Below are 13,936 nucleotides of genomic sequence, written 5' to 3' on the forward strand. Positions count from 1 at the left end.
AGGGCACTGCAACGTTCAACAGGGATTGGAAGCAATATCGGGAGTGTGCTAAAATTCTCAGGTGCCACTTTCACCAATACTGGACTAGATGGCCACTGGTCTGATCCAGCAGGGCTCTTCTTATGTTTACTGTCAGTAAACTGGGAAGCAGATTCATGATCCAGACAGAATAGAACTGCCTTTGTGAACTGAAAAATCCAGAAAGTAAATTATTTCAGAAGCACAGTATACACCAACATGTGGACCTACCTCTGTTGTTCTACATGCTGCTACTGCCAGAACAATGACCTGATTGTGAAAAAGTGTGGAACCACCCACAAGAAAGCACCCAAACGGCTCATGATTAAGTGACAGAGATGTAGCTTCTTTCAAATGTCAGTTTTATTCAAGAAAAACAAAGTCCAATTCCACTTTAAGTACATTTCTGAGAACAAATCAAGCACAACTGGCTCTCTGGTTAGAAAATAGAGGTCTTCCCCTTTCCTGGCATTGTGAACCAGCCTGGAGGCAGCAAATCAAACCACAATGTCCCCTGGAAATATACCCTCCTCTCCCACAAAAAGTAATCCTCCATGGGCAAGAACAAGCTACATTGCAGAACAGTACAATTTAGTCAAGGATTGGGTAAAAAATCCCCCCAAACCATTCTTAATTGATGCAATTAGCATGCCAAGTTCTAGTGCTTCTCATAACATCAAGGACATCATAACTAAATGAAGTACAATACTCCATCAAGCTATTCAGAGACAGTGAGAGCAAGAGCTGCTGGTGTGAATCAATCCCAGTCCTGAACAAAAGCTACTTTTTGTGCCAAATCTCATTTAGTGGTTCTGTGCTGAATGCCTACTTTGTGCCTGGACGTGAAGCCATAAATTGGTTCATCAGTGACTAAAATGTGGTTTGGAAAGAGAACATTAACCATGAACCCTGTCAAGGCCAACTGACCTGTACTATAAAACCAACAATAAAACTGGAACCTGAAACAATCTTGGCTTCAGGTACAAGCCTCCACAGAATGCTCAAACAGATTAAGGGGGGAAAAGGCAGCTTGTTCCTGTGGAGCAGTAAGGCAGTACACTAGTAAAGAGATGTCCTCCAAATTCTTCACTGATCATGTGATAAAGATGCCATTGTGGCAAGGTTCTTACCACTGGAGAAAGAGAAGGAGAGCTGAAAAGGGCCAAAGTCACAATATCAGGCTTTCTGTTTTTCCCCCCAGTGTTAGAACGTTGGTATTTATTAATGTAGACATCTCAAAACAATGGCCAACACCATCTTACCAAAACTACCAAAAACAGAGGAAAGGGAATCTAGTAGAAAGCAACAAGCAAGCAGTCAAGAGAGAGCACAGTGTCCATTCTTTAACCACGGAACAACAGCAACTGAAGAAATCTAGTAATTTAAAATAGCCAATCCTCTCTGGTTTGCTTTGTGTCTCACATACAGAGACAACAAGCTTCCCTTTGCCATAAGAAAGGGAAATGAAATCATTATCTCTGTAGTCTCGACAATGATTTTTAATTGTGTATTAATGAGAATTCGGTTTATTACAAAGTTGTGAGAACTAGCAGCTGTGCTGAGACCCAATACCAACTGAACCAGCTCATACAGACCCCAACAGGCTAAAAGCACTTAATTTCAGTGCTTTGTTCCCTTGAACAAGAGCAGGACGCCCATTTTCTCTAGATAAATTAACATTTTTTTCCTTTCCAGGTTTATGGTTTAATAGTCTTATGACTATTAGCCAAGGAAGGTTTTGACAAGAAAGTGATTACATAGAACCAGGAAGAAAGAACAGCTCCTCTTTTCTCTGAAACAGATGTTTCTCTGTTACATTTCTTACATTCAAAAGGACGAGAGTTTAATAAGTACCAGTAAGTAAGAATTCCCAAGGACTGTGCATTTTTAACAGAATTCTGAACTTCCTCAGGTAATTTTGCTACCCAGAGAAACATCTGGTGTAGCTGCACAATTCACATTGCCCACCTGACTGCACAGTCATACACAACATTCTGTGTTATGAACTGTAGAAATGGCACGTACCATTAAAAACATTCCTTGCCCCCACACCCCTCCCCAAAGCATTCTTAGCATTGTGTGTGTGTGTGTGTGTTAAGTGCCGTCAAGTCGCTTTCGACTCATAGCATTACAGACCAGTAAAGCCACAGGGAACAAAGATACACAGAGACACTGAGAATGGTCTCTGACAAACCTATACATTCCAGTTACTAGGAAAAGTTTTTCCACCAAGAAAGTATGTGCTCAAAGACCACCATCTCCATCTGGGCATGTCTCAGGGCTGAATTCAGTAGTTGCCAAAACAGCTGTTAAAAGAAGAAACCTCCAAAACCTGACAAACCAAATCAACTTTCCTGGCATTTTCCTGAGGTCACAAAGGGGCTGGGAGGTTCCTTTTCCGGCTGCTCTGGTTCCTGCCAGGACGGGTCACTGCGACAAAGACAGGCAAGCAGCATTATAGTTCTGACTGTGAGCGTGAGATACGCGGCCCCTTGCGGATCTCCTTCCGTTTCTCCTCTTTTTTTCTCCGCTTCTCTTCCTCACGGAGAGCCTTCTGGAATGTGTCTGCACTGGGGAAAAACTGAGAACGAAAATAATGAACTCAACCTGGTCAGATGGGCATGGCGAGCATTTTTTCCCTCAAGCTTTGTACAAAGTTACAGTCACCAGGACTGTTCACACGTTTATAGCGCCATAATTTTTGTGACCTTCAGGAAGCACAAATCCAACACTACACCTGCATGGGAAAATATCTCTTGCTTTCATCATGGGCTCTTTCAGTTCAATACAGGAATAGAAACTCACTTACAAACAGGGAGCCTTGCCAAGATCCAGACTGAAGGCCTTTCTACACAATCTCACACTATATTCTTTGCCCCAGAAAAGCCAGTGTTAATGATATCTTTTCCCCACCTAATGGATTAGGAGAAGGGAAAATAGTCATGCTGCTTACAACCCACCAAAATATTTTGGGCGGGGGGGGGGGTCTTTTTTCTTTCTTTGTTCTTATTTTGTACAAGGCTAGAAGAGGATTAGCAGTTCCCAGCCTTATCTTTATGCCACACAGTCTTGGAGCCCATTAGAAGCCAGTGTGACCCCGCACCGGCGTAGGTGCCACCTTATCATGGAATGAGGTGGTACCTACGCCGGCACGGGAGAAACTTGCTGGTCCACCGCCAGCGCACATCGAGTTGGAAGGGGCCGTCTAACCGAACCCCCCCACTGAATTCAGGACTCCAAAGCTAAAGCATTCCCAGCAGACATGTCTTTGTCAAGTCTTTGCTTGAAGTCCTCCTCTAGTTAATTGGCTACATTGTCTAACTGCTTGTATATTAGAAAATCTCTCCTAATGCTTGACCAAAATCTACCTTCTTTAAAATTAATCCCATTAACTCTGGAACAGCAGAGAACAAAGTCTTTGCCCGCTTCAATGTGACAACCTTTCTAGTATTTTGAAGAGAATCACCATGTCTCCTCCTAACTAAACATACCCAGTTCCTTCAGCCTTTTCTCAGGGGCCTTTTTTACAGAACCACGGCCATCTCTGTTGCCCTCCTCTGAACCCATTCCCATTTGTCTACATCTTTTTTAATGTTTGGTATCCAGAACTGGGCACAGTACTCCACGTGAGGGCTCACTAGCATGGAGTTGAATGGATCTATGACTTTGCGTAAGTTGCATGCCTTGCTTCTATTAATGCATACTAAAACTGCATTGGCCTTTTGTGTAACTACATCACAACTGCTGACTCATGTTCAATTTGTGACCAATTGCAATTCTAAAATCTTTTTTGCCAAGCTCTTGGACGCTATTGCCAAGCTCTTGGACGCACACCTTAATGTGGTGAGGGGGTTTGTGTGTGTCAGCGAAGCTGAGAGCAATACCATAAGAGGCCTAGACTCTGTCAAGAGACTAAACTCCTAGGAGAGTCACTCAAGGCAGAATGGTCACAGCTGAGACATCACCGGATGGCCAATATAGAAATCAAATAGATTACATAACTGAAAGCAGAAGATGGAGAAGCTGTATTCTCTCTGCTAAAACAAAACCAGGAGCTGATTGTGGTACAGACCATGAATTATTACTACTGAAAATTATAATAAAACTAAAGAAAAACACCAAAACATTCATAGTGACAAAATACAATCAAAACAACATTCATGAAGATTTTAAAGAACATGTAAAGAATAAATTCACATTACTAAGTTCAAGTGAATGTCAACCCAAAGAACTATGGGTTGAAACCAGAGATAGTATCAAGGAAGAATGTGCAAAGACTATTCCTGTAGCCAAAACAAATGAAAAGCCTCAATAGATGACTGATGAAACTCTTAAACTTCCTATAGATGAGAAGCAAAAGTAAAACGTGATAGAAACAGAATCAAAAATCTAAACGCAGTGTTCCAGTAACTCACACATAAAGACAAAGAGAACTATTATAATAACCAGTGTAAAGAGAAGAGAACAACAAAAAAGGAAGAACAAGAAATCTGCTCCACAAGATCAAAGAAATCAAATGGAAATTTTAAGCACATTTAGGCATGCTAAAAGATAAGCATTGAAATACATTAACTGAACAGGACAAAATAAAGAAACGATGGGAACAATACACTGAAGAACTATACAGAACAGATGAAAAGACAATAGATTCCTTCCAAGAAGAATTTTTTTAAGAACCTACAGTTTTAGAAAGTGAAGTGAAAGCTGCACTGAGAGCAATTAGGAGAAACAAATCACCAGGAGTAGATGGGATTTTAATAGAGCTATTCCAAGCCATTGAAACAGAGCCCATAAAAATCTTAATAAGAATATGCCATAAAAATCTTAATAAGAATATGCCAACAAATATAGAAAACAAAAAATGGCCCACATAATGGAAATGGTCAATTTACATTCCAATTCCCAAAAAGGAAGACGCCAAAGACTGAAGCAACTATCGGACCATCGCATTAATTTCTCACGTGAGTAAACTGATGCTCAAAATCTTACAACGAACACTGTTACCATATATGGAATGAGAAATGCCACATGTTTTCTGGATACCACGGACTGCCAAAAAGACAAATCAGTGAATTCTAGATCAAATCAAGCTAAAACGACTAAACTGAAGCTATTGTACTTTGGTCACATTATGAGAAGACAAGAGTCACCGGAAAAGACAACATTGCTAAGAAAAGTTGAAGGCAGCTGGAAAAGAGGAATAGCCAACATGAAATCGATTGACTTTATAACTGAAGCCACAACCCTCAGTCAGCAAGACTGAGCAAGGCTATTAATGATAGGACGTTTCGGAGGACATTGATTCTTAGGGTTGCCATGAGTTGGAAGAGATTTGATGGCACTTAACACACACATTGCCAAGCTGGGTGTCCCCTGTCCTGTACCTGTAAGATTTGATTATTTTTGCCTAAATATTTTTGCCTACATACCAAAGGAAACAAGAACTTGATGTAATGCAAATGTAGAATAGTTCAATGCATCTCTCCCCAGTGACCACTCTACTATTTTCAATCTAGGAACAATACTGAGGGACCTAAGGGAAAAACATCATCTCTAGGTGAAAAAGAGCCACTCGACAGTGTGTGTGAAATAGAATATTACCTAGGATTCTGCCATCAACTTTTTATTATGTCACAGACCACCTGAATAACCTTGGCCAAATACCTCAGCCACTTCTCTGTAAGAGGATGATAAATTACAATCCCTTATCTCAAATGTACCCTAACAGCACAAATGCTAAGTGGCTGAATGCTATCAAGCTAATTTCCTGCAACCACCTGGCAGAGACTGAAAGTGGCATATGTATTGCTGTCTTTGCCAAAAACACAGCCTGCAGCACCCATCCAGTAAGAAGATAAATTGAACTGGCCCACTGACAGCTGTTTCAGATGAGATGATCCTGTGAAGCTAAGGGGAGCACGCAGCAACTTCTTGTATTCGGCGGCAACGATGGCGCGTCACGACTGAAGGGAAACTTGCACAGACTGTAGTCACAAAACTTTCTTTTGCAAGTTCCTCTTTGGAGGCAACATACCCATGCCAGATGAACATGGAAGGGAGCATGCATTTTAGCTGGTTGCCCAGGGTTATGTTGGGTTGGATCTAGTACAGTGTTTTCAAAAGCACAAAGGCTTCTGCCTCTGGAGCATGACTTTCCTGGCTCCTCCCTCCCGCAGTAGCCTGAAATGTCCCCTCTCCCCCAGGAACAATATTTTGGGAGGCTGCTGCAGAAGGAGGAAACTGGGATACGTCATGCTTTGCAGGTGGAAGCCCTTGAACTCATGGAAGTGCTGCACTGGATCCAATCCTTTGGAAGCGATTGTCTGCTGAATAGGCATTACTACTTATCTGCACCAAGCAGAGCTGTCATTTCTCTGACATTCTCAAGCAACATTTCTTTCCCAAAACTAGGTAATTAGAAAAAAAAAAAGAAATGTGGTCTTACTTCGGAATGGTCTGTTTTAAAGGGATTCCGGTAGTCTGGAGATTTCTCACTAATTCCCAGTTCCTGAGCCATCTGCAGAGGAAAGTAAACCAAAATAATAATGATCAATTTCATTCCCATCTATGGTAATCTTCTTTCCAGCCCCTTAATCCTTTTAGTTGCTTGCAGTCCTGATTTGGTGCTCCAGTACGAAACCCCAAAATTTCCCTCCAAACCAAGGTTTTGCATGATCCCGTGGTGGGAGGGGGAGGGAGGCTGCACTCACACTACTCTCTGATTTACTCACCAGCTGAACAGATTATCAGGGATAGAACAGGCTACACCCACAAGCTTCAGGTATTTGTATGATCAGCATATCGGGGCATACAATTGTTAGTTACATGTTAGAGTAGGAGTTTATTGTCTAGTCTCGTTAATGTATGTTTGTAGTGAATAGTGCGTATTGATTGTATGGTGAACTGGTGTCTTCTATGTTATTTTGAAAATAAAAAACTTAAATAATAAAAGCATATACACAAATGTGCAGAGATGCCATTAAGGCGGCCTCATACATAATTGAATTCTTACAAGAAAATTTCCCTGTACTCATTAACATGTGACCCTTGTATGGGTCAGTCATGTATGTCAATCACACCTGCAAGTATTTCACTGCTTATGCATTCTCTTCTCCTCTCCTCCATTTGAGACACTGCTTATGCATTCAGCACACATATAAAGAAGTTGTGACCACAGCTCCCCACTGTGTATAGACACAGTGAAACACACATCTGGGCACAAGTTGCACATTGATATGCAGGTTTCATGTTAATTCCTACATGAAAGTGTTTTTTCCATGTAGGAATTCCAGAATCTTGGAAGTAGCCCTTTGAGTCTTTATTCTCCTCCACTCATATTCCTTTGCCCAATTTCTGCAAGCCAGGATCTGTGCTCACTTCTTGTAGCTCCTGCTTGCCACCCCACCCTAATAAACAGAAGAAATGAGAGACAAAAGAAGCCAAGCAACCACACTGCCTTACCAGTCCTAATACTTGTGAGTGGGGACCTTGATCAAATACACCTGTCTGGTTGCAAAAGCCAATTCCCCATCGGATCAGGTTGTTCCAGTTGGAGTTGCGGTCAAAGTAATGGTGTACTATCTTGGGAAAGCGCAGGACTACATCACCAAAAAAAGCAGTGTTCTCTACCACATGGGAATATGCTAAAGAAAGAGTGAATGGGGGGAAAAGTCAGGACACACTCTTACTGGTTTTCTCACTGGTAGACATCAGATCAGTTCCTTGTCTCCTGGAACCCAAAATTTCAGTGATCATTTACCTCTTTGCATACTTAAAATCCTCTGACCTGGATAGCCCCAGGCTAGCCTGATCTCACCAGATCTCAGAAGGTAAGAAGGGTCAGCCCTGGTTAGTATTTGGATGGGCAACCTCCAGGGAACACCAGAGTAGTGACGTGGAGGCAGGCAATGGCAAACCACGAACGTCTCTTGCCTTAAAACCCCCACAGGGTCACCATAAGTTAACTGTGTCTTGACAGCACCAAAAAAATACTTTAAATAATCTTTTTTCTCTCCAGAATTGATTACATGTTTTCCTATTCTTTGCACGTATAGGGGAAGCAGTAGGGATTTTAACCTATATTAGCAACTGTGGTCACTTCCCCACTCTTTAACTTGGATGCTACTAGGAAGGTATTTTCCCACAGCCTCGTGGTGCTTTCATGCACCACTTCAGTTTTCCTCAGCTTATCTGCAATCTTTCCTAAACCTGTTTTGTGCAATGTTTTGAAAAAGATGGCAGCAAAACCAGGCTGTCTGTTATATGGGCAAGAAATACCAGGTTTTCTGGGACCTTTCCGCACTGCAGTCATTTTCTCTTCCCTGGTTCTCACAGCAGCCATTCCCCCACCCCTGCTCACACCATCCCAGGGACTTTTCTTGAAAGTTTTTTTTAAAAAACAACAACAGGTAATTGAAATACTGATATACCATTATATCGGCATATCAATTACCTTAAAAAAAACTACCTTAAAAAAACCCGCTGTGGCATTGGGGGGTGGGAGAAGACCACGGAAGCTAGATCAGGGAAAATATGGGGAAACCCTCTGTCTGGAAGCCCCTATGTCACTGGCTCTGCATTGGCAGCCACAGCAACACAAGGACTTCCACAGGAAGTTGACACCATGTGGAAAGGTTCTGTGAGCGTGCAGATTTGAACTACTCCAGGTTAAACAATCCCAAGTAAGAGAGTGCAATCTTGTGTAGATAACATTTGAAAAGACCAGTCTTAGTGTAACTCGTCCATATGCTCACATCCCAAACCTGTGAGTATAAGTTACAGGAAAAACAAGTTGGGCTGGAAACCAGCAGAGTGTGTTTCAAACACACACTTTTTTCCCATCTGTTTGTTTAAAAGAACATAGGCACAGCAATAGTTTTTAAAATTAAAAATTCTTCTTGTATTTGAGCAGAAATTGACTGTAAGGAGCTACAGTCAATATTTGTCTCTGACCCAGAAGTGGTATTTGAAGACCTCTTTCTGTCCATTCACCACAGACCTGGATGACAAAAATAACTTGAGATATGGGGTGGGGAGGGGGAGGAGAGACTAGATACTACTTTCCACCCTCTAGTTAATAGCAACAACAGCTTCAATAAATATTAAAAACAAGGAGTTCCTCTAAAAAAAATCTTTTGTGACATCAAAATATGAAGACCAACGTCTTGCACAAAAATAAGTAGAATATTTGTTTCTTTACAGGCCAGAAACTTGCTTTTTTTTAAATGGATGATGGATAGCAAAAGCCATTAAAAAAGGTAAAGGTCCCCTGTGCAAGCACTCGGTCATTCCTGACCCATGGGGTGATGTCACATCCCGACGTTTCCTAGGCACTTTGTTTACGGGGTGGTTTGCCAGCGCCTTCCCCAGTCATCTTCCCTTTACCCCCAGCTAGCTGGGTACTCATTTTACTGACCTCGGAAGGATGGAAGGCTGAGTCAACCTTGAGCCGGCTACCTGAAACCGACTTCTGTCAGGATCGAACTCAGGTCATGAGCCGAGCTTCGACTGCAGTACTGCAGCTTACCACTCTGCGCCATGGGGCTCCTTTTTAGCAAAAGCCATTACCACCACAGTAAATGCAACGATTGCCACTCCTCATGTTCCCTTAACTCCACATCTCTCTGCCCTAAAAGACACAAATTCTCATTCCTTTTCCTATGGCATTTTTTTTAAGTCTCTTAAGGGATTTGGGGGGGCACACTTTATTAGAGCCACTATTTGGGGGCTTGTTAATTTTTCAAAGAATACTGCAGAATAGGAACTTCCTTAGCTGATGCTTATTTTTGCTGCCCATTAAAAGAGCCTTTCAGTCTTTGCCCTTCAGCCCACAATCTGCTCGTTTTCTTCTGAGGTTTATATCTTCATGCATGTAGCGTGAAGTGTTGGCATTCCAGCGGCATGCATCAGGGGGATTTTTAGCAGGATCTAAAACACCAGGGTACCAGACTAAAGCAACCCACACCCTCCCTGCTCAACAATACCAGCCTAGTCCAAAAGCATTAACTTTCCATTGTATGCACAGGAGGAACAGCCAGATTCTGTTCCACTTCATGCACCATATGCTGTGCAGCCTCACTTGGCTCCGTTCCCATCCCGAGACCTTTACAAATATCAGGAATGATGACACACAAGAACAGAAGTGACAGGGGTGGCTGAGGAAAAATAGCCAAAAAGGCAAGGCAGCTGTAATGCAATAGCTGCTCACAACCGCAGGCTTCAAGGGATACAGAATGATGGAATGGGAAACTAGGCTTTAGAAGAAGAAAAAAACTCCCACCATCCTTCAGCTTCTCATCCTGTGGGAATGGCCCATCTGGCGGGACATCTGCTGCAATAAGTATTGCCCGTGAGTCTTCGAGTACCTGCATAGCGCAATAGAAAGCAATTCCAGCTTATTCCTGCTCCTGCCAAAAGGACCCCCCTTCCCCTCACCTCCGATGCCAACAAAAGCCCCTTTTTTCAGCCCCGCCCCCCAACACTCCTCTTCTGCTTTTTTGCAAGTAGATGCTCAGCAATTGACACTGTTAAATAACACAGTAGGAAGCTGAGCTTGTTGACCAAGCAGATAGGGGCCAAAGAAAACCTGCAAATGAAAGCAGCCTTGATTACCACCTTCATATGATGCAAAGGCCCTTGTAACACAGCCCAAAGTTCCAGCTATGCTAGCATGGTATGGCATGGTATTCACAAACCTGAGTCACTTGTCAAATGCCAGTTCAATAGTTTCTTTACTTGCTTAAATCCAGCCACCCAACTTCAGCCCAAACAAAAAACACACCATGTTGCTTTTTTTGGGAGGGGAGAAAAAATTCAGATCCACGCCCTGGCAAACCTTTAGGGAATGGCGCTCCTTTATGAAAGAGACAATGTAAGTAGCCTCCTACATACTATTATGCACAGACTGCATTGGTAAGACAGCACTTGGGGTGAATTTTAAGCTGAGTCCCTACGGTATTGTAAGGTCCACACCAATCTCCAGAACATATACTCCACACTAGGGAATTGCTAACTGGCAGACTCTCAAGGGGCACCATTTCCCTACTCCTCCCACCATTAACCCAGATGCAAGAGGGTTGTGTGGAGAAAGTATCAGGTGCTAAAATTTGCCAGCTATCAGCTTTCTGGAATCCCTGTCCCACCAGCTGCTCCAGTCCAGATAGCTGCTGAGTATTCCTATTAACTTCACAGCTTTTTTTTGGGGGGGGGGGGGTCTAGCCAGTAAACTTCCAACAGTAAACATCCTGCTCAGTTGTGTTAAGGCTTACTTTGAATAGGCCCTTGAGCATGATGTCTATGATCTTGTACTGCTGGTTGACATCGTTGAGTTCAATGAGGTTCTTTAGCGCATTCATCTGGTCTTTGCGCTTCACTTCAAACAGCTTCTTATCTGCAACCTGGTTAAGGGTACAGCCATGGAACATCCAAAATCCTGCCCCACTCCAACTCCAACCCATCAACCAATGCAATCCTCTCACGTTGTTTTCCTTTGATCCGGTGTACCTCCAAAAAGAGGCATTTCCCAAAAGTAACTTTAGCAAGGGGTTCTTTTAACCACTGCATCACGTTTCACAAGGACAGACCAACGGCTTGAGGCTAGAAGGTCTTATGTGGTTCTTTTTACCAAGAATCTAATTCATAAACTATTACATGAGAATTACAAACTAGTTTATGTTGAAGATACTTTAATCTACGAATACCTAGTGGCTCACACTACAGTTTTTCAGGAAAAAAACCTATGATAGATGACTGACTGGGAGTTGTCCAACAAAACGTTAACAAAATATTGCCGAAGGCTTTCCAGTCAGAGTTCATTGGTTCTTGTAGGTTATCCGGGCTGTGTGACCGTGGTCTTGGTATACCAGACCACGATCACATAGCCCGGATAACCTACAAGAACCAAAAAACATTAACAATTTACTTGTATTTCTGATACTTCAATTTTGTATGTATTGTTAATACAGTGTTAATATGCATATATTTTGTACAGGAATAGCTGCATTTAGAGAATTTTGTTAAAGTGACTATTGACAAAGACAGTAGTCAAAATAAATTTGGTCTTCCAATAAATAAATAAATGTGGTCTTCCAGTGGTTTAATTCTGATCAACAGATTTAATTTGTACATTAATCTTTTTCCCCTCAACCTTTTCTGGTTCTCTTTGGGTTGTGTGTTGGTTGTAGGCTTATTTTTCCATTTTTTGTATGTTCCATTATAGATCAGTTGAGAAAATTACAAGAAGTACTACACATTACAACACTGCCACGGAGACCTCATTTTGCAGAGGCTGTTTCCAACTCCTTCAACACAATGAAGGTGACTTGTGGGACAGCCTTAGTACGGACCCAAGATGGAAATCAAAGTAAGATAGAACAAGAGGAATTTATCTGATATTATGGAGCCATGAAGAGAGATGTCTCAGGAACAGAGTAGTGATCTTAAAGAATGTAGCTTACTGTGGAAAAGCAGGCTCTTAATGTCATCTCCTTAACAGCAACCACTTTCATCCGCTGACATGTCCTTTAGATAGAAAGGCCTGGAAGAACAGATAATGCCTTATTTGGGACTTTTCAAAGGTTGTTGGTAGAATCCATGGAAAAAATGAACTTTCGAAAGAATCCATGGAAAACATGAACTTTTGGATGGAAGTTCAGTGTATGAATCAAGAACTATCTGCTGTCACAAGCGCAAATGTGTTCAAGTATTTACATGAAGACTGCAGTACAGAATCAAGTCTTAATTTTGGGGGCTGATTATGCTTGGTGTCATCAGATTTTGCTCCTTGGGTTTCTTTAACTTGTTGGTATTTTAATGTCTATTTCCATTACCAAAAGAATGGAGAAAAGCTTATAGCTGTTCCTTTAGCAGCTAGCCACAGACTGAAGAAAGAAATGAGGTAATGTTCAGAGAAAGGAAGTCTGCTACAATCCCTTCTAGACAATCTAAAGCAGTACCTGCAATGCTGCAGCTTGCAGTAGTTTCAGAGACTAGTATGATTCAGCAACTTTCAAATTAGGAAGATGCCTAGAGGCCTGAAAAACATACTTGCCCCTTTCCACAGGGGCATTTCTGAATGACTGCAGAGTGTTTTTCCAGCTGCCCAGGAATATGAAAAATTTAACTGTAATATTATGGATTCCCAGAAGGGAATAAAACAGGTTTCTCAAGACACGCAAACCTATATGTACATGTTTCTACATTTATAATCTTGTATAATTTATTCATGTACTCATTACAGAAAAAAACATTGTGCACAGACAATATATGTGTGCATAAATATAAATCTATATTTTCAAAATGTAACCTTGTCTCTTCTCAATTCCACCTCCACTGATCATAAATAGGCATCCCACTGAATTACACACACACACATTCATACTTATATCCTACCTTCAAAAGTCAAGACTCAGACAACAGGAAAAGGATACAGATTTCTAATCCTGAATCTGGGTTTTGCTTCTCAGCTATGATACCTCTAGATAATATCAGCGTAAAGAGAAAAGTGCAAGCTTGAAAACAATCCATCGTTGAAGTCCTAGAATAGAGAGAGGGCAGGAACGTGAAATATGCTGATCATTTTCACAATTCAAGAAAACACCTACTTATGTGTCCTGGGCTCCAAGTCATACCCTAAAACATATTTTTACATGTGTTCATGTCTGTTATTAGACCTTAATCTCCCCCCTCCCAGTCATATCAACCACACAGCCCATTTTCCAGTTATGGTAGCTAAGAGGTTTACCTACAGTTCTACATTGCCATAAAAATGGTTGTGCATGAAACTAAAACATATGACTGACAGTGCGGCCAATGTACTAAAATGGATTCCAGAGTACCAAGACCAAGAGAGGCCTAATACAACAAAACAGAGTTGTGCTTATTTAGAACTGCTGTTCCTCGAGTGGCTTCCATATATGGG

At 41.7% G+C, this 13,936-nt stretch overlaps 1 protein-coding gene across 2 annotated transcripts in view; it reads right to left on the reverse strand.

Annotated features, from left to right (window-relative positions):
• CCDC134 (coiled-coil domain containing 134) overlaps positions 1-13,548 on the reverse strand; it is an 80,826-nt gene extending 67,278 nt beyond the window's left edge. The window contains exons 1-6 of one of the 2 annotated variants that reach the window (XM_056847744.1): positions 13,446-13,548; positions 11,286-11,407; positions 10,298-10,382; positions 7,480-7,661; positions 6,464-6,535; positions 2,455-2,599 (exon numbers count right to left, since the gene is read on the reverse strand). In XM_056847744.1, the coding sequence (XP_056703722.1) occupies positions 2,474-2,599; positions 6,464-6,535; positions 7,480-7,661; positions 10,298-10,382; positions 11,286-11,407; positions 13,446-13,542 (684 nt within the window). In that variant the 5' untranslated portion in view covers positions 13,543-13,548 and the 3' untranslated portion in view covers positions 2,455-2,473. Of the gene's footprint in view, positions 1-2,155; positions 2,600-6,463; positions 6,536-7,479; positions 7,662-10,297; positions 10,383-11,285; positions 11,408-13,445 lie in introns of those variants that run through there. The other variant, XM_056847743.1, reaches the window with a different exon arrangement.
• Between the last annotated feature and the right edge of the window lie 388 nt (positions 13,549-13,936).

The sequence above is a fragment of the Euleptes europaea genome, chromosome 3, assembly GCF_029931775.1.
Source record: "Euleptes europaea isolate rEulEur1 chromosome 3, rEulEur1.hap1, whole genome shotgun sequence".
Lineage (NCBI taxonomy): Eukaryota > Metazoa > Chordata > Lepidosauria > Squamata > Sphaerodactylidae > Euleptes > Euleptes europaea.